The 25,708-nt window shown below is 41.4% G+C and overlaps 2 protein-coding genes across 4 annotated transcripts in view; both read right to left on the bottom strand.

Moving 5' to 3' along the window:
• LOC140716654 (activin receptor type-1-like) overlaps window positions 1-3,118 on the bottom strand; it is a 57,781-nt gene extending 54,663 nt beyond the window's left edge. The window contains exon 1 of the mRNA XM_073029558.1: window positions 2,964-3,118. The gene's annotated coding sequence lies outside the window, so the exon portion shown is untranslated. The remainder of the gene's footprint in view (window positions 1-2,963) is intronic.
• A 3,519-nt stretch (window positions 3,119-6,637) lies between these two features.
• reck (reversion-inducing-cysteine-rich protein with kazal motifs) overlaps window positions 6,638-25,708 on the bottom strand; it is a 185,313-nt gene continuing 166,242 nt past the window's right edge. For all 3 annotated transcript variants that reach the window (XM_073029289.1, XM_073029443.1, XM_073029366.1), the window contains 4 exons: window positions 25,028-25,235; window positions 23,234-23,307; window positions 22,196-22,351; window positions 6,638-14,706 (listed from right to left, as the gene is read on the bottom strand). In XM_073029289.1, coding sequence (XP_072885390.1) covers window positions 14,500-14,706; window positions 22,196-22,351; window positions 23,234-23,307; window positions 25,028-25,235 — 645 coding nt within the window. In that variant the 3' untranslated portion in view covers window positions 6,638-14,499. The remainder of the gene's footprint in view (window positions 14,707-22,195; window positions 22,352-23,233; window positions 23,308-25,027; window positions 25,236-25,708) is intronic.

Here is a 25,708-nt window from a genome sequence, read left to right as displayed (position 1 = left end):
ATCACTGACATTTGTCAGTAAAATTTGTTCTGAAACAGTAATAAATTAAAAAATCACTATAAATTATATTAAAAATGTTAATTCTGTGGCCACTTTACGAGTACAATCATGTAGCAGCAACTCAATGCATAACAGCATGCAGACATGGCCATGAAGTTCAGCTGTTGTTCTGACCCAACATCAGAACAGGGAAGAAATGTGATCTCAGTGACTTTGACCGTGGAATGATTATTGGTGCCAGACAGGGTGGTTTGAGTATCTCAAACTACTGATCTCCTGAAATTTCCACACACAACCATCTCTAGGGCAGGGGTTCCCAACCTTGGGACCATAGACCCCTTGTTTAATGCTATTGGTCCATGGAATGAAAAAAAAGTTGGGAGCCCCTGCTCTGGAGTTTACAAAGAATGTTATCAAAAAAACAAAACAATACATCCAGTTCAGTGGGCAAAAACACTTGGGTTAATCCTGACAGGAAGGCAAAAGGAACTCGAACAATCAATGTTACAACAGCGGCGTGTGCAGAAAAGCATCTCTGAATGCACTACACATCAAACCTTGAAATGGATGGGCTATAGCAGCAGAAGACCATGAACAAACACTCATGTCTACTTTATTAGGTGCAGGTAGTATCCAATAGAATGGCTACTGAGAGTATATTTAAATATAAGACAAGAGGTTCAGGCAGAGTACCTTCATCAAGATAAATAGGACAAGTTATTGAGGTAGTGTTCATAAACACAAAAGATTCCACAGACTCTGGAACCAATAGGTAGTGCCTATGGATTCATGGACGGTTCAGAAATCTGATGGTAGAGGGGAAAGAAGCTGTTCCTGAAATGCTTCTAAGACAAATGCTTATGGGATGCATGTTGAGGATTTAAGATGTGAGGTGTGGGCGGACACAACCAGTAACACGAGAAAATTAAAGCAATTCCAACCCAGGAAAATCCTCTTTCAGCTTCCCACACAGGATAGAATGGTTAAAGAATGAGTCGACTTCAGACTTTCATTAGTGTTCAGACAGCCTCAGTGCAATGGCAAATGTGCACAGTACTACTTGATATCATTGTGTTCATGAACTCAGACAAATGCTATACATAGATGCAAATGCTGGATTGGCATGGGCATTGGCATGCCCCAACCAGCTCGCCTTGCCCAGATAGCTGGGCATCCCATGAATGATGAATCATCATTCCGCAGATTTTGTCCTGAACACAGCTAGTTTTGCCCTCATTCTTACTGTATGAAATAGTTACCCTTCCTTCCCCAAAATACATTAAGGATTCTGCTTGTGTATGGATTTCATGATCCAATAAGTTAACAGCAAATCAAACATTTCCCTTCAATCCCCAATACATGAGGTATGCCCACCTACTACTCATTTACAAGCTGTAGAAATAATATTTACCCTATTGATTTTATTAAAATACACATCATATACAGTGCTACAAGAACAGAAATATACTGTTATGTTGAAAACCTGAAATGGTGGAAACGCTGAGGGAAACTGTCATTTTTTAACATTGATGGCTGTTCACTTGAAAACATAGAACCAAAAGATATAGAACATTACAGCACAGGCCCTTCAGCCCACAATGTTGTGCTAACCTTTTAACCTTCTCCAAGATCAACCCATGCCCTCCCACATAACCCTCCAGTTTTCTATCACCTATGTGCCTATCTAAGAATTCCTTAAATGTCCCCCCAATGTATTTGCATCTACCACCATCACCACATACATTTCAGATGACTCTCTCCATTCAACAAAAAAAGCAGGAAGAAAGGCTTTGATCTTCTGAAAAGTTGGAGATTTTGGCTCCTACTGGTGTAGATGCCAGACAACATGAGAGCCAATAACTGAAAGCTGTTGATTCAGAACATCCTGTAGTGAAGAGGTGTGGATTTTTTTTCTCTTCCCAAGCTCTCATCCTCTGACAATTCACACAACCCCTCTCCCAATGTTTGCTCCCCACGGTGACTTCTCCTATATCACAGCCCATCTGTCACTGCTCCCTGACCCTCTCTTCCCCCGTCACTCCATCTCTCTCTCACCCCGCACATCCTGCCGACTCTCTCCCATACCCACTCTCACCCCTGCCCCTTCCAGTTTCCCCATCCCCTCTTCCCATCCCTGCTCCCCCACCTCCTCTTCCCATCTCTCCCACCACCTGTCCTGTCACTCTCCTCCCACCATTCCCCCTTCTCTATCATCCCCCTCCCATCTATCCACCTCGCTGTCTTCCTTTTTCCTCACCTACATCATCTCTCTTCTGCTCATCTCCCTGTCCTCCACTTGCACCCTCCCTCCCCATCACTCTCACAATTCACTCTTTCTTTCCCATCCTGCCTGCCATTTCCCCCTCCACCACCCACCTCAGCCTTCCCCTCACCCGTCCACCCCCATACCTCCCTCCTCCTCTCCCTTCTCACCCCTCCCCCACCCACCCCATCCCTCTCCCTTCTCACCCCTCCCCCACCCACCCCATCCCTCTCCCTTCTCCACCTCCCACCCATCTCACCCTTCCCCACCTCCCAGTCTCTCTTCCCCCTCCTACCCATCTTACCCTTCCCCACCTCCTACCCCCTCATCCAGTCTCTCACTCTCTCACCGTCTCACCCCTTCCCACCCCAGCCCACTCCCCTCCCCCGCCCACCCCATTTCTCTCCCCTTCCCCAGACCAACCGTCTCTACCCCTGCCAGGTCTCTGCAACAAACCCGTCTTTCTGCTTCTCTCTCCTCCCTTGCCCCTCACCCCCATTCCTTCCTTCACGGTCTCTCCCTCTCCCCCTCCCCCCAGTTCCCACCGTCTCTGCCCCTATCCCGGTCTCTCCCTACCTCCTGCCTCGTCTCGTACTGTACCCCCCCCCCCCCCATCTCAGTGATCTCGATCCTTCCCCCACTCCATGTCTGACTGCGCAGACTGAGGAGGCCGCACCCCGGCTCAAGCAGACGCCTTTACCTGAGGGCGCGGCGCGGCCCAGCGCCCGGAATCCGGCAGCCGACCCTCTCCCTCCGGCTCCAGCCCAAACTTCAGCTCCGCACCGAGCGTCGCGACGGAATCACGCAGGCACGGCCGTGGCGTCAGTACGTCCCCGCGGCAGACGAAGCGTCACATCGCAACGGACGCACGGTGTCTGGAAGAGTGGCTGGCAGGCTCCCGCTCTGCGCACGCGCATTGGTCCTCGCTGCACTTGTTTTCCGCATCCCGAACCCATAAAGATTCGTAATTCGGGAGCCGTTCAGCAACATCTGCAGAATGTAACGTTTTGTCGAGATAAAGGCAGATCGGCCCATCTACACAGATCTAGTCTTGTACCAAACACGAGAAAATCTGCAGGTGCTGGAAATCCAAAGAACACACACAAAATGCTGGAGGCACTCAGCATCTGTGGAAAAGAGTACAGTCGATGTTTCGGGCAGGACTACACGTTTTTAATGCTCTCCCCCCCCCCCCCCCCGCATTTGGTAAATCGGTTTGTTATTGTCTCAATTTTGTTCATACAGATTAATTAATTACAACCGTGCATTGAGATAGAACGGGGTAAAACAGTAACGAACCAGAAATGAGAAAATCTGCAGATGCTGGAAATCCGAGCAACACACACAAATTGCTGGAGGAACTCAGCAGGCCAGACCACATCTATAGAAAAAAAAAGTACAGTTGACATTTCAGGCCGAGACCCTTCGGCAGGACTTGTACAGTAACAATGCAGAATAAATTTTTACAACTACAGGGAAACAAATAAGGTATAAAATTATAACGGGTAAAGAGCGCGGTTAAGAACCCATGTTATTGTACTAGGAAACGATGGAATGGTCCATAGAGCTGGTTTCTGTGATGTGCTGAGCTGCAGTTGGAATTCGCCTGAGACACTGATGCGGTACTCCTATGCCATCTTACTGCCTGGAAAAGTGTCATGAGCTCCAACACATCAACATAGTCATACAAGTTCATGACTATCAGTGGGCTTGCTCATTATAAAGTTCAAAATGTAGGGGTCACGTATCTGTTGTGTGTGTTGTTTTATTTTGTGTTTGCGTTTATTATGGTAATCCGTTGCGTGGATTGGGGCGCGGTAGAAGCAAGCGAACACAGTTACGTGTTCACAGTTGGGATTAGATAGTTGTTAACCAGGAGCAGTGAGCTACTGGAAATGATATTTTTGTTGACGCTTAAATACACTAGCTGTGCTAATTGGAACGCTAATTTAGTTCGACTAATTACGCTTAGTAACACTGATTTGAACACTAAGATCACCATTTCGTTCGTTTTTTATTGCTACAAGAGCAGTCGTCTTTGCTGGTTTCATAATGAAGGATCGAACCGTACCTTTTTTTGATTTGGAAATTCGTTATTTGGAAACGTGTCATAGTGTTGGCTTGGTCTCTCGGCGGTTTTGGTTTTCCAGGAATTTCCACAGTAAATTTGCCAAACGTACATGTACAGTATATCGCCATATACAACCCTGAGATTCATTTACTGGCTGGAATTCACAGTAGGACAAAGAACAGGATACAGCCTCAGAATAGAGGGGCTCCTTTCAGAATGGAAATGAGGAATTTCTTTAGCTAGAGTGGTGAATCTGTGGAATCCTTTGCCACAGGCAGCAGTGGAGACCAAGTCTTAAGTATATTTAAGGCAGAGGTTGAAAGATTCTTGATTGGTCAGGGCATGAAGGGATACCGGGAGAAGGCAGGAGATTGGGGCTGAGAGGGAAAATGGATCAGCCATGTTGAAATGGTGGACCAGAGGCTATGGCCAAAATGGCCTAATTCTGTCCCTGTGGTCTAAATACTATAGGAAACAAAGACTGACAAACAACCAAGGCGCGAAACAGGGCAAACTGTGCAAACACAAAAATGAGTCTGTTGTACATGGTGACATATACGTACTTCGATAATAAATTTATGAACTTTGAAAAACAAAACTAAATGATCAAATAATAAATAAATAAATGAACACCATTGAGGTGTGGAAGACGATGAGAGACATTGATCCTGTGGATAGTCAGAGGCTTTTTCCCAGAGCTGAAATAGCTGCTACAAGAGGGCACAGTTTTAAGATGCTGGGGAGTAGGTACAGAGGAGATGTCAGGGGTAAGTTTGCATCTCAGAGAGTGGTGAGTGCATGGAATGGGCTGTCGGCAACAGTGGTGGAGGTGGATACAATAGGGTCTTTTAAGAGACTTTTGTATAGGTACATGGAGCTTAGAAAAACAGAGGGCTATGGGTAATCCTAGTAATTTCTAAGGTAGGGACATGTTCGGCACAACTTTGTGGGCCGAAGGGCCTGTATTGTGCTGTAGGTTTTCTATGTTTCTAACATGAGTTGCAGAGTCTTTGAAAGTGAGTCGATAGGCTGTGGAATCCGGTGAATGAAGTTCACCATGCTTCAGAAGGCTCATGGGTGAAAGTGATTAACAAGCGCCACTTTAGTTAGCATGACGCTATTCCAGCTCAGGGCGCCGGAGTACGTTCAATTCAGACTGCATCTGTAGGGTATTTGTATGTTCTCCCCATTACCTCATGGGTTTCCTCCAGGTGCTCTGGTTTCCTGCTACAGTCCAAAGGTGTACCTGTTAGTAGGTTAATTAGTCATTGTAAAATTGTGTTGCTAGGCTAGGGTTAAATAGGTGGGCTGCTGGGCGGTGTGGCTCATTGGGCCTGTTCCAGGCTGTAACACTAAACAAATGTTCCAGAACCTGGTGGCATGTGACCTAAAGCTCCATTATGAAGCAAAGTTCAGACTGGGGCGCAGGAGCTGCAGGACGGTGAATAGAATGTGAGGGAGGCTGCAAAAATGGCAGAAACACAAGGCAGGCAACAACTAGGGCTAAATAACCAAGGTTACTGCTTGATGGGAGGCAATAAGCAGCACCTCATGAGTCTTTTGGAGGATGCTAAGAAGGGTACACAGGAAATCTGTAGGATGATCTGAAAGGTCAGGTATGATAGTGGCACTGGGAACTCGGGTTTAATTCCTATTGCTTTCTGTACAGAGCTTGTATGTTCCCCCTGTGACCACATGGGTTTCCTCCAGGTGCTCTGGTTTCCTCCCATATTCCAAAGACATAAGGGCTACTGGTCACATGGGTATTATTGGTACTGGAGGCTCGTTGGGCTGTTACCATGCTAAATAAGACAAAAATAGGAGTAAAGTTGAATGCTAAGAATTAATGTTTTTAACTTCCAACAAAAAGGGAAGTGAAACTGAAGAGTTGCAGACAGACAAATGTTACACAGAATCACTCAGTCACAGAGCTGTGGTTAAGTGCAGGATCAAATACTACTGTCTGGAAATATATGGAGTAGAGAGGAACTTAGAAAGAAAATTAAATTTGAGACAAAGTTACTGTTGACTATTAAAGTGCAGTCAAGGTGATGTAACTGTTAGGAGGAGGGTGACATGGGAGAAAGGGAAGGAGGAGAGAATGTATGTACTTGATTGAGACAACCAATGTCAGGGGTCCTACACAAAATAATGTCAACATCAGCAATAAAGTACATGTGGAAATGCAAAATCCAGGGAAGTTTTGTTATATCTGCAATAGTAATGTAGCAATCAGCTATGGTTAGAGAAGTTACACGAGTATTCTGAATAACTATTAAGAATCCACATTAAAACAAAAATCATTTCAATTATTTAAAATACCTCTTTATTAGAATTAACATATATAACATAAATACTGGTATTTTTCCCAAGGAGAACTAGTCCTTGTACTGTGATACATTGTCTACATTAAGTGCCTACGAGTTCACAAAATCTAAAAATAGACAAAATTCTTTTTTTTTTGCACATCTTCCATTTGAAAACAAATTTTCTGGAAGGTACTTATGAAATAATACTGAAGATATAAAATTGACTTCATATAAAAGATAGGCTTGTGTGCGCACCAGGTACAAAAATAAAGAGCAAAAGGTAGAGGTAAAGATGGTGCACAACATTCAGCTTGACAGTACAATGTCACTCATTTTAGAAATGGATTGAAGTTGAAAATGCTCCATCAGTTAGCACGCATTAATACTTTCATATGGCACTTCATAAAGTTGTATCTCAAAACCTTCATAAGAATTTAAATAGCATATACACTATAAATATTTCAGCTCCAGCCCATTAATTAACACTTCATTTTTTTTATCTTTCAAGGATAATTAAAATAATAAATTCCAGCTTATTTTATACATTTAAATGATTGTCATACTATTACCATGGCTCTGAGCAAAAGTAGAGAGCAATTCTGTTACTCAAAGAGAGGGATACTTTCTGATAGACTTGGGAAAATTCATTTAAAATGAAGCAAGAATTTGGAAAATTGCTAGATCCCACATTTGTGTGCTGTTATAGATATAAAATGGCCTTAAAATACAGAAAAAATATTCTCACACCTTCAAAACTCACTACTTGAGTAAAAATTGTAATTCTTAAAGGGGAAGGAAGATTACATATTCAAAATTTTCTATATATATATTTAATATCTCCCACCCTCCCTGCATTCCTTCCCCTTTAACTGAAAATAGAAAAATCAACCATTTAAAATACATTTTCTGCAATGTACAAATATCAATTAAAACTTAAAAAGGCAACACTGGTGAATTACTGTGCAAAACTCTCCTTCATTACAAGTCTTCTTAAACTTCAATACATTTCATTTCAAATATTTGCAGAAAATGTATTCCATTCTAATCAAATTTTATGGTTTAATTTATTTTCTTTTTTGGTATCACTTAAAGAAGCATGAACAAATCTTTTTTCTTAAGAAAAAGCACCTAACTCTTATTTCAAATAAAACTTGATTTAGCACAAAATCCTTAGATGGGTTGAATTAATGTCATATGTAAATCAGCCATGATGGAATGGCAGAGCAGACTTGTCGGGACAAATGGCCTAATTCTGCTCCTATGTCTTAAAGTCTTATGGTCTAGTAGTGAAATTTTGTATGAAAACAGAAAATCAGAATGCTCTCAATGAAAGTGTACGGGACAGTGCACAAAAGAGGATGTTGTCAGGAATAGATGGCTCGAGTTTAGAAAGAATGATTTGGTTCTGTGTGGCTGACAGTTGAATTGATTTGCTACAAATGCATTGCAATTTGCACAAAGATTACTTTAGCAGTCTCACATCAGGAGAAATCAATGGAACCATGTGAGGTGTAGTTTTACGTAAGAAGTTTAAAAGCTGTGTATGATTTCCTCCAAATTTTGTGAACTCTTTAGAAAAAGAAGAGCACCAGAGTAAACCTGAATTTGCATTTTGAAGTTTCATAACTTATTGCTATGCAGATAAATCAGGAAATTGATAAACACAAGATTCTACAGATGCTGGAAATCCAGACCAACACACACACAATGCAAGAGGAACTCAATAGATCAGGGGGCATCTAAGGAGGGGAATAAACAGATGACATTTTGGGCCACAACCCTTCAACAGGACACACAAGTGATCTGTTAATGTTGATTTTTAATTAAATAATTTAAGTGATTTGCTTTCATTAAGGGATATTTGGGTGAAAATATTGATATAGTGCCTATTGACATTTCACAGGAGTTCACATTTAATCACGGTAAACCAGAGTAGTTATTACATTCTAACTCCAATAATCTGGCATGTGGGGACCTCGGTGGCACCAGACTGGTAGATTTTCTGGACTTGTGGAAATCATTTTAACCATTTTTAAGACATTACAGAGAAGGATACATTTTCTAATGGACCAGTTAAGTTGGAGGGGAGCAAGGGAAGCACAACCAGTTGAGTGGTAACCAGGACTGAAGAGAGCTTGGGAACGGTGGCCTCTGTGAGTGTGGATATCATGACTCCAGTGAGGGCAAGGGAGCGTGAGAACTAGAGCAGCAGTGTAATAAAGGTAACTCTGGTACATTGAAGGGTTAATGGGAACCAGGGTCTCTGTGGTTGGGAAAGGAGAGTGGAATCTGGGGCCCCAGTGAGAGAGAAGGGAGCAGGGGCCTCAGTGAGTGCACCTGGTGATTTTAAATAATGACAGACATTACTGGGATAATGCTTGAACCATCAGGGTTTCAATAGCAATATTATAAGAGTCTTACCTGATTTAGGATATTTTGAGACTCTACAATGGGAAGGATTAATATTAAATTTCCAAAGTATTATTTTGGTCGTATTCGGGAGTTATGTGCAGGTTCAAAGTACGATAGCTGCACATTGCATAGATTATCAAAACCAATCATGGGTATCGAATGGAATTGGCTTCTGATTATTTTACATGAGGTGCTCAAGCTGTTAGATGTAGGATTTGGGAAAGGTTTGGTTATATTGCCTGAACGTACTCAGATTTCTGTCTTTTGTGAAACCTGTAGAGTCTGTAGAGCGCGTGAAACTTTCTGGTCCTCAGATCAACCTTTAAATCAAGGATTCCCAGCCTGCGGTGCGGTCCACAGACCCCTAGGGGTCCTTGGCTTAAAAAAAAGGTTGGGAACCTCTGCTTTAAATGCACAGAGAGATCTGGAATACAATTAACACTGCCCCTATCAATACAATTCAGAGGAAATGTCATCAGATTTGAAGATAGGTAGATGGGTTTGATATTCCTAACCTTAATTATTAACAACTGCATTAGATAGTAGTGTTTTTGCAACTTTATTGTAGTGCTTTCAAATCCACTGCTGTGACTACACACTAGGGAAATGGTAATTATATTTTCTATCTGTTTTAAATAAAAATTAAATTATTTCATCATGTTGCAAATAATTAAAAAACAGCCTAAGCATAGTTATCTGTAGTAAACAGAAAGGTATTAACATTGTCACACAATTCAAAGCTGTGATGCAATTGTACTTTGTGTTTAAACATATTGTTATTGTTGATTCTGAGGATTATGGCTAGGGATTGAAGCATTGCTTACAATTCCTGTCTGTAATTTAGAACGCTTCTCTGGAAAGAGAACATCCAGGAAAGAACTTGCATTAATGTAGCACTTTATATCTGTGTAAGTCAATTTAAAGCACTCTCCAGGTAGTGAAAATATTTTACAAACGTTAATACTGTTATTAATGGAAGAAAAAGTTGTGAGTTACATCAAGGGATGGATGGGCAAAAACTCTTGAAGAACTTATTAGAACCTCTAAAATTAAAGACAGATGGAAGACTATGATTGCCCATGTCATACAACATGGCACTGGTAATGATGACGACTACTGTTATACTGGTGAATGATGTGGTAAGTTGCCCTTTGTTTAGCGAACAGTAATGATATAAATAGCCAGATTTTTTTTTTGTCAGTATTGGTTGAGGGGAAAAAAGTTGATCGGAATCATGAGGAACTAAATTAGTCTGCTTTTAGTAAGTATTTGATGCTGTACCCACTGGAGTTTAGAAGAATGAAACCTGCCCAATACTGAAAGGGCTAGATAGAGTGGATGTGGAGACAATGTTTCCTATAGTGGGTGAGTCTAGGATCCGAGGTCACAGCCCGAGAATGTCCATTTAGGACTGAGATGAGGAGGAATTTCTTTAGCTAGAGGATAATGAATCTGTGGAATTCATTGTCACAGACAGCTGTGGAGGCCAAGTCATTGAGTATATTTAAAACAGAGGTTCATAGGTTCTCAATTACTACTTACTGATTACTAATAAGGGTGTCAAAGGTTATAGGGAGAAGGCAGGAGAATGGGGTTGAGATGAATAATAAATCAGCCATGATAGAATGGTGGAGCAGACTCGATGGGCCAAATGGCCTAATTCTGCTACTATGTCCTTTGGAATAGTGCCAATTTATTTCTTACATTAACTTCATCAAAACTGTTCAAATTTTCAGTCCTTTTTTGCAAGACAACACTAACATTCTTTTAGTGCTGCAACTACATCAATGTGCCTGGATCCTGGACTCATGTCCTGATGAGGAAGCAAGTGAGATGGTTATTTGGATTGCATTTCACTTCATTTATCACAGCACATCACACAAACCCTTATGGCTTACTCTGCTCACAATGACCCGGGGCATATTGAGTCAAGGAAGTAACGGCTCTTAAAAATCAATCCACATTGTAAGGATTTTGTCCAAAATAAATGCAAGGTAAAAACGGCGCCAGTTAAAGATCTGAACTCATCGGTAATGTTCTATTCCATATCAGTTTTGCTATTTCAGGGATCAAATGGCGATGACTATGAGGATCTACATATAAAGACATTAATAATAAACTTGTTCATGCTCTTTACAATGAAAGTGCTACCATTTCCTTCAAACATAACTTCGCCTGTAATACTGATTAGGATGTAAACTTTTTAGTACAATGATAATAAACATATAAATATTTCTAGGAAAAACTACATAAAGTTAAAGAGCACAAAATTACCGAGTTGTGGTTGAGTGACGACAGGTGGTGTTGAAAACACTGAACTTACGTCAGTGAAGAATTAACTACTGAAACAAAGAGTAGTCAGATTGATTTCTTAAATTCCATTGATGGTTTATCTGCCAAAAGTTTAGTAATTTGGTTCCAAAGAATTCTGCTTTAATTGGTGTTCTACTCTCCATTGACCCTAAATAAACTTCCACCCAAGCCATTAACCTTCTCGTGAGTCAAAAGTGACATTTATCCTATCTACCCTGGCAATAAAAAGTAATGCACACCCAGAGTAACACACACAACATGTTGGAGGAACTCAGCAGGTCAGGCAGCATCTAAGGGGGAGGAATAAACAGTCACTGTTTCAGATCCTGATGAAGTGTCTCGGCTCAAAATGTTAACTGTTTATTCCCCTCCATAGATGCTGCCTGACCTGCTGAGCATCTGCAGAATCACTTGTGTTTATGATTTGCATAACCTGAATCTGCTCCAAATTATTAATGTATTTAAACTCATCCCTCTGCACTTTCCTTACAATCCAACAAATATCTTTCTTTAAATGTTTATCCGTTTTCCATTTAAATATTAATCCATCTGCTTTTCAGCAGCATATTTCAGATTACTATGACTCCTTATTCTACATGCGGAAAGCCAGATTTGCCTACAGATTGTAGAAGCACTCTTAGAATTATTCATTCAATCATCATTATCATCATTTATTTCAAAGTAAAGATTTAAAAGAAATCTTTATAACTACACAGATAGAAGAGATTCTGCAGATGCTAGAAATCTTGAGCAGCACACAAAATGCTGGCGGAACTCAGGTGAGGTAGCATTTATGGAGGGAAATGAACGGTTGACATTTTGGGCCGAGATCCTTCTTCAGTCCTGATGAAGGGTCTCAGCCTGAAATTTCAACTGTTCATTTTCCCTCCATAGTTGCTGCCTGACCTGCTGAATTTCTTGAGCAGTTTGTGTGTTTGAAGACTATGTGCAGCATTTATGAAATCCACTGGGAACTTTGAGTTTTTAATAATAAATAGAAAAGGAAAATGGATATGTATTTTGAAGCTGAAAAGTAATGTCTTTTAAAAGAGACAGTAGACCAAAGAGACAGTTGAACAAATAGTGGTGGTGACCTAATGGCACAGCAAAATTGACAGTTTAAAACAAAATAGAAATATGAAGATTTAAGAAAAACTCCAACAATCTGACACTCAAATAAATTTACTTTGAACTTTGGAGATTTTTTGGATGACCAGATATCACAATTAACTTAGTTCTACTTCTTGAGGAAAGGTTAATTCCCTATTAGAAAAGTTTCACAATATACTCAAATTCTTTTTTTTTAAGTATAAGAACTTTTCCAGTGTTCTTGGAGATTTAAAGGAAGTACGAGATACACACATGGGGAACAACCAGGAGAGCCTGATGCCGAACTATCAGAATTTCTGAACAAGAGGACTGCACATTTTTGAGAGTTTTATGATGAATAAACATGATACAGGAGGAACGCCAGCTGAAGCAATTATAGCACAAGGATCAATACGATAAGGCCAAGAGAAGGATATTAAAATTAACAATAAAAAACAATTTTCAAGGAAAACACATAGCAAAGGCAGGGAATGCTGAATGCAATCGATTGAAAGAAAGTGGAAAGCAGCCAGTGAAATGGAATTAATATTGTGCAGAAGTTTTGATGATTTAAATACAAATTCAAAACAAAAAAAGTAAAATAAATAGGTTGAAGTCAAATAAAGAAGGTAGTTTATAAGTGGAGTTCTGTACAGATCATACATAGGATTGTACTGCATTGGAAGAGGTTACCATAGTGCATGTGGTATCCTTGTAAATTAACTGATTAGTAATATGGCTTATTCCAGGAGAATTAATATATTTCTTTTGAAAGAAATTCTGGTAATGGTCAAAATAAAAGATGGAAAAATATATTTTTTACTTGGTGGAACAAAATTAAATATTTAAAAAAATGTTTTTTCAATTTATGTGACCTTTAACAAAGTGTTGAGAATAGGGAACTCTGAAGTAGAAACTAGTAACAGATGTAAAGAATAGACAGTCAGCCGGCAGGATAGCAGGAAGTTCATGTGAAGTTTAAACAATTGACGCAGACCAGTTAACCCACGTGGTCAGTTTCAATGCTGTAGATTCTATGTAACTGTGGGTCGGCAAGTATAAACTACACACAGTGGCCACCTTATTAGTTACATCAGTACACCTGCTCGTTACTGCAAATATCTAATCAGCCAATCATGTGGCAGCAACTCAATGCAGCCATGGTCAGGAGGTTCAGTTGTTGTTCAGACCAAACATCAGAATGGGGAAGAAATGTGATCTAAGTGACTTTGACCGTGGAATGATTGTTGGTGCCAGACGCAGTGGTTTGAGTATCTCAGAAACTGTTGATCTCCTGGGATTTTCACACACAAGTGTCTGGAGTTTATAGACAGTGGTGCAAAAAACAAAAAACACATTCAGTGAGCGGCATTTCTGTGGCCAAAAATGCCTTGTCAATGAGAAACTTCAGAGGAGAATGACCAGACTGGTTCAGGCTGACAGGAAGGCAACAGAAACTGAAATAACGACATCTATTACAACAGTGGTGGGCAGAACAGCATCTCTGAACACAACACATTGAACCTTGAAGTGGACGGGCTACTGCAGCAGCAGCCCACACCAGGTTCCACTCCTGTACCTAATCAAGTAGCCATTGCGTGTACTTCCATTAAAGTTTCAATGTGCTTGACAGATCTGCTGGTAGAATTGATATATTAGTAAAGGTAGTGAGCTCAGTTATTTCTTACTTTCAGCCCAATTCCCTGCTGCACTCTGCACTTGTAAATTGCTGTACATTACAATGCAAATTCTTTCAAACTTCTCACAAAAATAAACACATTAAAATTATTAGCTATCTTGAACAGCTTTCATTTTAAATACAATAGACACACCCTTCATTAAAAGGTTTGTATAAAGATATATTTTGGACTACTACTTAAAAAGTACTGAAGTTTAAGCTTTGTGTTTCTCATTGGCTTTCTTTTTTTATACCTCTTTTGTTTCTATGTTGAGATTTGTAGCTCAGTCATTAAATATACCTTTTAGTTGTAGTTCAAAGGCAAAGTAAATGTAGCCTTGCTCGGGTAGAAAAATAACTGGAATTATAATAACCCTGACAAAGCAACAATCAGGTTTAGTAAAAGTGCAGCTGAGGAGAGGATTGTCACTGCAGAGTCAGACGAGTGTGTCGAAGAAACTTGCACCTGTGAGGTAGTGAGCGCTGACAGAGGAACATGGGCCATTAGAGCCGGACTGGCAGATTGGATCAGAGAGTCTATCTTTTCAGCCTCTTTATTGCAAGCTTCAATCTGCAATTTAAAACAAACACAGTTATAAATATTTCAAAGTTCAAAGTAAATTTATTATCAAAGTATGTCACTGTATGTCACTTTATACAACCCTGAGATTAATCTTCTTGCAGGCATTCACACTAATTACAAAGAAACAAAAATAATAATAAATTAGCAATAAATATTGAGAACATGTGATGAAGAGACCTTGAAAGAGATTCCATTGGTTGTGGGAAGATTTCAGTGATGGGGTGAGTGAAGTTATCCCCTTTGGTCCAAGAGCCTGATGGTTGGGGGGTACTAACTGTTCCTGAACTTGATGGTGTGGGTCCTGAGGCTCTTTGATGATGGATGCTGCTTTCTGTGACAGCACCCTATATAGATAAATAGAGATATGCACTGAACATGGGTGAAGGGGATAGCTCTCAGGGCAGCATGGTTGGCAAGGACCAGTTGGCCCAGAGGACCTGTTTCCAGGCTGTATGACTCTGTGACTGCATGACTCACGTCTCTGGACTGTGGCCTGAATCTACACCTTTATGATTCAGAAGCGTCTTTGGCTACAAACTGAACCTTGGCTGCAATTTCCCCAAATCTCTCATTACTGAATGCTCTATATCCACTATGAGCTCTCTTTTAATACAAATATTTACCCTTGTCCTCTTAGCCTTCCTGACTGACTATTTTGTATACTTACTTTAAAATCTGAATTTGGTTAATGACCAGAATATAGGCCAAGGATAATATTACAATTTTACAGAGAAAACATTTCCATATTCAATCTATTTAAGTAGATTTAGTATAATTTGACCGAATAGGGCTGTGGAGACACAGTGTTGTATATTCAAGACATTTTTAAATCTGTAGGGAATCAAATTGACCAAGTTATTGCAGCGCCAGAGCACTAAGGCAAAAGATAGACCAGAATTTCACTGAAAATGATTAGAATATCAGGGGATCAATTCCTATCACTATCTATAAATTTGTACGTTTCCCCTGTGACCTACAGTTGCTCTAGTTTCCTCCCACATTTCAAAGGTGTATGGGTTAGGTTAGTAAGCAGCAGGCATGCTATGTTGGCACTTGTGGGCCGCCCCTAGCACAATCCTCGGACTGTGTTGGTCATTTCAGTGTGTGTTTCAATGTAAACATCACCAAGAAAGCTAAACTTCAAACAGGAGAAATCTGCAGATGCTGGAAATCCAAAGCAACACACACAAAACTCAACAGGTCAGGCAGCATCTATGTGAATGAATAACCAGTTGACGTTTCAAGCCAAGACCCCCTTCAGGGCCGGAAAGGAAGCAGGAAGGTGGGGGAGGTGGAAGAGCATCGCTAGAAGGTGATTGGTGAAGCCTGGTGGGTGGGAAAGGTGAAGGGCTGGAGAGAAAGGAATCTGATAGGAGAGGAGAGTGGACCATGGGAGAGAGGGAGGAGAAAAGACCCAGGGGCGGTGATAGACAGGTGAGGGGTAAAGGGTCAGAGTGGGGAAGAAAAAAAAGAGGATTTTTTTTTAAACCAGAAGAAGAAACTGATATACATAGAATCAGGTTGGAGACTATCCAGATGGAATATAAGGTGTTGCTCCTCCATCCCACAAGTGGCCTCATCATGGCACAAGAGGAGGCCACGGACCAACATGGGAATGGGAATTAAAATGTTTGGTCACTGGGACGTTCCGCTTTTGTTGGATAGAGCGGAGGCACTCAATGAAGTGGTCCCCCAATTTACGATGGGTCTCACCAATGTAGAGGAGGCCACATTGAGCGCACTGGACGGAATAGCGGACCCCAGCAGATCCACAGGTGAAGTGTTGCCTCACTTGGAAGGCCTGTTTGGGGCCCTGAATGGAGGTGAAGGAGGAAATGAATGGGCAGATGTAGCACATAGGCTGCTAATAGGGATAAGTGCCTAGAGGGACAAATGCACAAAGGACTCATGGAGGTGGGGAGGAGGTAAAGGTACATTTAGTGGTAGGATCCCTTTGGAGATGGCAGAACCTTTGGAGAATGATGTGTTGGAATGGGAAGCAGAAAGACATTCTGTAATGATCAATAAACCAATTGTTTGAAATCAAATTACCTTGCCTGGTGTCTCAGGGCTGGGTGTGCCTGCACTCGTGCCACCTCCCACCCTTAGCACACTTTCTCTGCCACCCCCCCCCCCCCACCGCACTGCTCTCCCCTTGCTATTCCCAATGTCCTTTACTCCTACCAGATTTACAAACTCATTCTCCACTCCATGGTGACAAATACAGTACTGTGCCAAAGTCTTAGGCACCATAGCTACATATACGTGCCTAAGACTGTTGCACAGTACTGTACATTAGGACGTTACTCCCTGGAGTGTAAGAGAATGAGAGGAGACGATAGAGGTATACAAAATTACAGATATAGATAGGGTAACTGCAAGCAGTCTTTCTCAATTGAGGTTGGATGAGACTGGAACTAGAAGGTCATGGTTTTAAGGGAGAAAGGTGAAATGTTTAAGGGGAACATGAGGGAGAATTTTGTCATGAGGATGGAGAGAATGTGGAACGAGCTGCCAGCAGAAGTGGTGGATGAGGGCTCGATTACAGCACAAGAGAAATCTGGATAGGTACATGGTTGGGAGGGGTATGTAGGGCTATGGTCCGGGTGCAGGTCAATAGGTCCAGGCAGAAAAATATTTTGGCATGTACTTGATGGGCAGAAGGACCTGTTTCTGTGCTGTAGTGTTCTGTGATACTGTGACTCTAAGTGGTTAGAAAGTGTCTTATCTGAGACTCAGGGTCAAAGAAAGGACAACGATCACTGCGTGACTCGTGTAACTATAGAAAGAGGCAGTCAGTCATTGACGTCCTGTAGGATTGCAGCACGCTCAGATGCAGCAGCCTCTCGGGGTCCAATCAAAGGTGCATTTGTTTGTCTTGTATGTCTTTTTTTTAATGATGCAAACCACTGCTGAATTACAAGAACATAAAGTACTGCAGGACTATCCCATCAGCAAATCACTCGATAGTGATGAAATTGGACTTTTTGTGTCACTCTGTTGTTGCTTGGACTTGTGTTCCATTGTGCTGAGACGGTTGTCAGTGTGAGTGGTTATCTTCCAAGTTTTTATTGGGACGTTGGTTCACTGCCATTTTTGGCCATCAGACTAAACGCTATGTTTGCACACATCATTAAAAACACACCGTGCATCATGCTGTGGGGGTGCTTCACTGAAGCAGACCCTGGAAGGATTATGAAGATAGAGGGTAAAATGAATGTAGCAAAATACAAGGAAATACTGATGCAGTCTGCAAGAGAACTGCAACTGTGGAGAAGATTTGTTTTCCAGCAAAACAATGACCCCAAGCATAAAGCCAAACAAAGCTGTACAGGAATGGCTTTAAAAACAACAAAATTAATGTCCTGGAGCAGCCAAGTCGGAGTCCAGACCTCGATCCAATAGAGAATTTCTGGCTGGACTTGAAAAGGGCTGTTCACTCATGATCCCCATGCAATCTTACAGAACTTGAGCAGTTTTGTAAAGAAGAATTGGGAGAAACTGCAGTCACCAGATATGCAAAACCGATGGAGACCAATCCACACAGGTTCAAGGCCGTAATTGCTGCCAAAGGCGCATCCACAAATACTGATTTGAAGGGGTTGAATACTTGTGCAAAATTATTTTGCTTTATATTTGTAATTAATTTAGATCACTTTGTAGAGACCTGTTTTCACTTTAACACGAAAGAGTTTTTTTCTGTTGATCAGTTTCACAAAAGCCCAATTAAATCCACTGTGACTCAATGTTGTAAAACATGAAAACTTCCAAGGGGTGGTGAATACCTTTTTATAGGCACTGTATGCACTATTTGTGCTATGTGCTATTTGTAGTGTGTTGTGGACTGTTGGTAATGTGTTTTGCACTTTGGTCCCAAAGGAACGCTAATTTGTTTGGCTGTATTCATGTATGGTTGAACAACAATTAAACTTGAACTTGAAAATTAGAACTGACTTCAGTCATTCATGAAAGGTTCAGGCATCTTTAGGTGGGTGTATTACAGGTAATTGAAGTCCTTGTTTGAGAAAATCATTGGACTCTGGCATAGTGCCAAAGGACTGGAAAATTGCAAATGTCACTCCACTCGAAGAAAGGAGGAAAGCCTTTCCTAGTTGGCCTGACCTCAGCAGTTGGGAAGATGTTGGAGTCAATTATTAAGGATGAGGTTATGCAGCACTTGGTGACACAGGGCAAGATGGGACAAAGATGTGGTTTCTTTAAGGAAAAATCCTGCCTACAAACCTATTGGAATTCTTTGAGGAGATTACAAATAGGATTTTAAAAAAGGGGATTCAGTGGATGTTGTATATTTGGACTTTAAGAAGGCCTTTGACAACATGCCACACATGAGGCTACTTACCAAGTTAACAGCCTATGGTATTATAGGAAAGTTACTGGATAGAGCATTGGCTGATTTGTTGGAGACAGCAAGTGGGAATAAAAAGATCATTTTCTGGTTGGCTGTGAGTGACTAATGGTGTTCTGCAGGGGTCGGTGTTGGGACCGCTTCTCTTTATGCTCTATAGCAATGATTTAGATGATGGAATAGATAGCCTTGTTGCCAAGTTTGCAGACGATACAAAGATTGGCAGTGGGGCAGGTAGTGTTGAGAAAACAGATAGGCCGCAGAAGGACTTAGACAGCTTAGGAGAATGGGCAAGGAAGTGGCAAAGGAAATACAATGTTAGAAAATGCATGGTCATGCACTTCGGTAGAAGAAATAAATGTGCAGACTTTTTTTAAATGGAGAAAATCAAAAATCTGAGATGCAAAGGGACTTGGGAGTCTTCATGCAGGATTCCCTAAAGGTTAACTTGCAGGTAGAGTCGGTGGTGAGAAAGGCAAATGCAATGTTAGCATTCATTTTAAGAGGTCTGGAATACGATGAGGGATGTGATGCTGAGGCTTTAGAAGGCACTGGTGAGGCCTCACCTTGAGTATTGTGGACAGTTTTGGGCTCCTCATCTAAGAAAAGATGAGCAGACATTGGAGACAGCTCAAAGGAACTTCACAAGGATGATACCAGGAATGAAAGGGCTATCATACAAGGAATGTTTGATGGCTCTGGGTCTGTAATCGCTGGAATTCAGAAGAATGGGGGGGGGGGGGTGTGGAGATCTCATTGAAGCCTTTTAAATGTTGAAAGGCCTCAACAGAGCAGATGTGGAAAGGATGTTTTCCATGGTGGGGGAGTCTATGACAAGAAGACACAGCCTCAGGATAGAGGGGTGCCCTCTCAAAACAGAGATGTGGAGAGATTTCTTTTGCCAGAGGGAGATAAATTTGTGGAATTTATTACCACGAGTGTTCGGTGGTGGGTATCGATGTTTTTTTTTTGCTGGTGGGGGAGGGGGGGAATCGTTGCTTGCTGCTGTTTCCACGCAGGAGGGAGGAGGGCTGGGGGGACTTTGGGGTTCTAACATTTAACTGTCATTCATTCCTTGGGGCACTCCTCTGTTTTCGTGGAGGTTTGCAAAGAAAAAGCATTTCAGGATGTATATTCTATACATTTCTGACATTAAATGTACCTTTGAAACTTTTGTTGTTTCAGCTTCTGCCTGTACGTCGGAAAAAGCAGGTTCAAAGAGTTATCTAATTTCCCAAAAGCTGGGAGAAGGAGAGGTTTTTAAGCGTTGCGGAAGAGAGTGTAACAGTGGTCAAGTATCATATCTCCATGAGTGCTCACCAGGATGTGTGGGTCGCTCTATAAAAGTCTTTGGCAACAATGAAAGTGGCCTCTGGGTGTACAGTCTCCAGGGTGCTGATGGTCTCTTGAGAGCCAGGTCAGTATCAGCCTGCAGCGCAATGTACACTGCAGTGATGATATCAGCCGTGAACTCCCTAGGCAGCCAGTAGGGTCTGCATGGCAGCACCAGGTATTCCAGGTCTGGGCAACAAAAAGATTTGAGTGTATGCACATTCTGGGGGTTGTACCAAACATTGTTGATCATGAAGCATACTCCTCCTCCTCCTGGTCCAAGGAAAATGCAATGGTGTGACAGTATTCCTGAGTCTCCACCCAGGACTTGCATTGCTGATAGTAGTGAAAACCAAGAGGAGGGTGCTGGAGTGATGAAGGAAGCCCTGAACACCGCCAAGATCAATGGCCGAGGACAGAGATGGAGCACCTAAATGCTAGCAGATGTAGCAGGCAGTAAATAAGTAATAAAGAAAGATTGCCTGACCACCATCCAGTGCAAAAGTAGGAAAAATACTCCAACTAAATAATGGAAGAACTGAAGCCATCATCTGCAATCTCTGTCTCCTCCAATCCTCTGAAATATTTGCAAAACCACCAGTCTCCACCAGTGGCGGGTAGAGATACGTCTCTACCAAAGAAGGTATAAGGCACTGCTTCCCTCCACTAGCCTGTAGGTCACCCTTCAGCAAGGTGTAGCACTTGCTTAGACCACCCCATTCAGGGTCATGTGAAGCCATGGGAGCAGGTGGTGGATGGTGGTATGAGCAGCCTGTGCATATCACAAGTCCTGGTTATGTGACCGCTGATGCCAAGCAGACAACCTCTGAAGAGTATTAATAATGGCTGAGGTCATCCATCTTGTAAAGACACTGCCCAGAAGGCGGCAATAGCAAACCACTTCTGTAGAAAAGTTTGCCAAGAACAATCATGGTCATGATCAATCAAACCATTACTGGTGTCTTGATCGACATTCATTTGCTGTCAATCCTTTAACAAAACCATTTTAAAATGTCCATCCAAGTTCAGAAACCCCTTGATGGCTTTGATAATCTCTTGTAACCCACAGATCCTCTTCAACAACTGAATTATATGAATTACACTGCAGAGTCCTGCTCTGTGATCTGTGGCAGAGACCATCCATGCACCAGGATGTCTCCACATCTACAAAAGCTTCCTTAACACTCTGTGCTTTGACCTTGTTTTGGTCAGTTGCCCAATATTCATCCCAGTTTCAACAAATAGTTTTTAGTTCACTTACATACTGTCAATCAAATATTTGATTGGTAACTGACAGGTAGGCAGTAATTTCAACCAAATAATGGTCGTATGGCTATGGAATAACAATGCAGATAACAATGGAAGAGCAGACAAAAGGTCAGGTTGTCCTACATTCCTGGGTGTGACACTTAAAATATTGAACACTACAGCACAGTATAGGCCCTTCAGCCCATGATATTGTGTTGACTTTTTAACCTACTCTCATACCAATCTAACCTTACCTTCTTGCAAAACCCTCCATTTCTCTACCATTAATATGCCTAAGAGTTCCTTAAAAGTCCCTAACGTATCTGCCTCTACCACCACCCCAGAAAGAGTATTTCATGCATCCATCACTTTGTGCACTTTCTTAAGTAAGGTGTGACAAAGAATGTGCATCAGATGCAAGTCATTTGATTATATATAGGTGAATGTCAAATGCAACTGATTTCACTTTAAAACGTTTTCCTCTGCATTTCTCTGTCAGCCCAAAAATGAAAGGCAGTGTTTGAAACATACCTGTAGTGTTGTGGGACCCTGGTCAACTGGAATGATGAGGATGACAAGGTCTGATTCTATACTTAGGTATCCAAAGACATCACACTGAGGCACCGATACATGGATTCGTAAAGTGTAAAGGATGTCGTGTACAGAAACTGGTCTTCCTCCATTTAACTACAAGGACAAAGAAATGCCAAGTAAGACCATTAATCTCGTAATAGATTGCAAATTAATTTTCCATTGATCCTTAGATGTATGTATTAACAAGCAGGTGTATAGATGTACGTAATAAATTGGCCACTGAGTGTATGTCCTATTATCATCCAGAAATTTTCAACTATGGCCCAAGAAACAGCCAAAACTGAAACCAGTTAGTCTATTCCAAAAATTATTTGCCCAAAAATTGTGAAGGGGCTTATTTTTCCACCCAATACGTTCCTTGGGAATAAAGTTAATGGAAATTCATTTGGATTTCTGGCTACATCAGCCAATCTCAAAACCTTTAAGAATAAAGATTCAGATTTATTTATGTCATACAGTAAAATAAGTCATTTGCACCAACAATTAACACAGCCAAGGATGTGCATCTGAAGAAAAGGTAATAAAACTATATTCTGTCTCAGTTGCTCCTTGTCCTGGTTTGGAGATTTGCGTGTCTCTGTGACCCAGACAGCTACACTGGCTGGAGTCAGGGCTTTGTGCTTTGGCTCTTGGTAGGGTCACCCATGCCAAACAGCAGAGACCAGACTAAGAGAGGTCCACCGGGGGTTTAGCTCAGGGTTAACAACCCTGACTGGTAAAACAAAAATGTTACAGAAACAGCAATGAATAATCTTTCTACATCTGGGTGGCCAAGGACAGACAGAGATGGAGGACCTTATTTGCTGCCCTAAACACCGGTGGTGTAGTGGGATTTAGAGTTAGGTCAGAAAATAATTGAAGTGTTTCTCCTAAACAGTCATGTCTGAAATTAATTGTATTAAAGGTAAGCACTTAGCTAATTTTATTCCAAATTATACAAAAGCTATTTGTTTTGACCCTGTATTTGGGACTTACCTTGGCAAGGCTGTCCAATTGGTCCTTGCTCCATAACACCCGCAGCATTCCAGCACATAATGGACAGCAGGCACCTAAATCGCACAGACAAGCATTACACCCATGGAACAGTGTTATGCAAGTAATATATTTTAATGCAACCTTGTGTTCAGCTTTTATGGTAAACTGTTTGAAGGATTACTGAAGTGAATAGAAGTGATTCACTTGCATAAATTTCTTCAGCCAGAGGGTGGTGAACCTATGGAATTCATTGCTATAGAAGGCTGTGGAGGCCAAGTCATTGGGTACATTTAAAGCGGAGGTTAATAGGTTTTTGATTAGTCAGAACGGTCAAAGATAATGGGGAGAAAGCAAGAGAATGGGGGTTGAGAGGGGCAATGTTAGAATGGCAGAGCAGACTCAATGGGTCAAAAATGGCCTAATTCTGCTCCTGTGTCTTGTAGTCTCATCATTATACCCCATTATTGAATTTTCTCCACAACCAATGTTCTCACTTTCAAGGACTCTTCATCTCATGTTGTTGATATTTATTGCTTATTTATTTATTATTATTTCTTCTTTTTGTATTTGCACAGTTTGTCATCTTCTGCATTCTGGCTGAATATCCTAGTTGGGCAATCTTTCATTGATTCTAGTATGGTTAGCATTCTATAGATTTGTTGAGTATGTCCACAAGAAAATGAATCTCAGGGTTGTATATGGTGACATTTATGCACTTTGATAATAAATTTACTTTGAACTTATAGTCTCATAAGTTCACGTTCAAATATTAAGTACTGATAAACTCTTCTCGGGCTTCCAGCCAGGTACAGGTGTTGATTATAACTGACATTTTGATGACAAACTCTGCCATCTTCATAAGGATGATATCTGGGCATCTCTAGTCTGGTGGAATTTATAACTCCGTAGTCCATCCATCCTGATTGGTTAGTCCTCATTCAATCAGGCCTCCACTCTCCCACATTGTTTATAATCAAATTCCAGTTCTTACTTAGAGTGACACCTTCGTCTTTGTTAAAATACTTTTCCTCTAGTTTTATTTCAATGGCTTCCTTTACCAGGCGGTTCCAAAAGCCATTGGTGAGAAACAGTAATTTTATGCCATCAAAGTCATTCCTATGGTCATTGTGAATGCAATGTTCTGCTACCGCCAATTTCTCCGCGTAATTCAAATACCGTAGATATACCTCCTGTGCTCCTTGACATGGGTTTCCACCGTGCATCTCATGTGACCAATATTCAAATGTTTCGCTCAAGAAAGAACTGGAATTCGATTATAAACAAGGTGGGAGAGCAGAAACCTGATTAGATGAGGACTAATCAATCAGGAGAGAAGGACTATAGGGATATAAATACCACAGGACTAGACATACCCAGGCATCATTCCTGATGAAGATGGTAGAGTCTGTCATCGAAACATCAGTTGTAATCAATACCTGCACCTGGCTAGAAGACCGAGAAGTGTTTATTCGTCATATAACTGGGAAAGCACCAGCCTTTTATCATATTAAAGAATGTCTGATGATGGAGAGGTGGTGGGGGGGGGGGGGGAATATTCAAAAAAGGAAAACAACCAGCCCCAGACTTAGACTCAGCGTGTGATTGTGCTGTCATGGTTTCTCTCTGTGTGTTCCACTTGTGGGGAATCCTTTAAGCAAGCATTACAAATTAACTATGTAAAATAAACCAGCTGAGGATATTATGAGTTTGAGCAAAAGAACACGGTCAGCAGATTTAAACAAAAAAAAACCAAAATCAGATTAACAGTTGTCAGAAAAGACTTTGTCCCCATACCAGGTGGAGTGACGGGCTTGCATCCATTGCTTGGCAGTGGTGAACAGATAACATTTGAGCACTCGGGGTGAGAATTATATTCGGGACGAATGCCCACAGCTTGGCAAGGTCCGATATAGTCCACTGCCACACGATCCGAGTAGGCAGCACACACGTTATCATAGGTCTCACCGTTGTGGCCACAAACTGGTTGCTTTCCGCACATATCCTTCCAAGAAAATACAAAACCAGAAGTCTCAGTGCATTATTTATTTGATATATACTGTTAGATTGTCTCAGCAACAACCTCGCACTCAACGTCAGCAAGACCAAAGAGATGATTGTGGACTTCAGGAAGGGTAAGGGAACAAAATCTAATCCTCATAGAGATATTGGAAGTGGAGAGAGTGAGCAATTTCAAGTTCCTGGGTGTCAATATCTCTGACGAACTAATCTGGTTGCAACATATCGATGCAGCAAGACAGCAGCTATATTTCATTAGAAGTGTAAGGAGATTTGGTTTGTCAACTAAACCACTCAAAAACTTTTACAAATGTACCATGGAGAGCATTCTGACTAGCTGCATCACCATCTGGTATTGGGGTGGGGGTGGGGGGGGATGCGACGGCACGAGATTGAAGTAAATTGGAAATACTTGTAAAGTTAGTCAGTTGGGCCATCTATAGTATCCTCTATAGTATC

Source organism: Hemitrygon akajei, chromosome 1, assembly GCF_048418815.1.
Source record: "Hemitrygon akajei chromosome 1, sHemAka1.3, whole genome shotgun sequence".
Taxonomy (NCBI): Eukaryota; Metazoa; Chordata; class Chondrichthyes; order Myliobatiformes; family Dasyatidae; genus Hemitrygon; species Hemitrygon akajei.
This window is presented reverse-complemented; position numbering and strand designations above follow the sequence as displayed.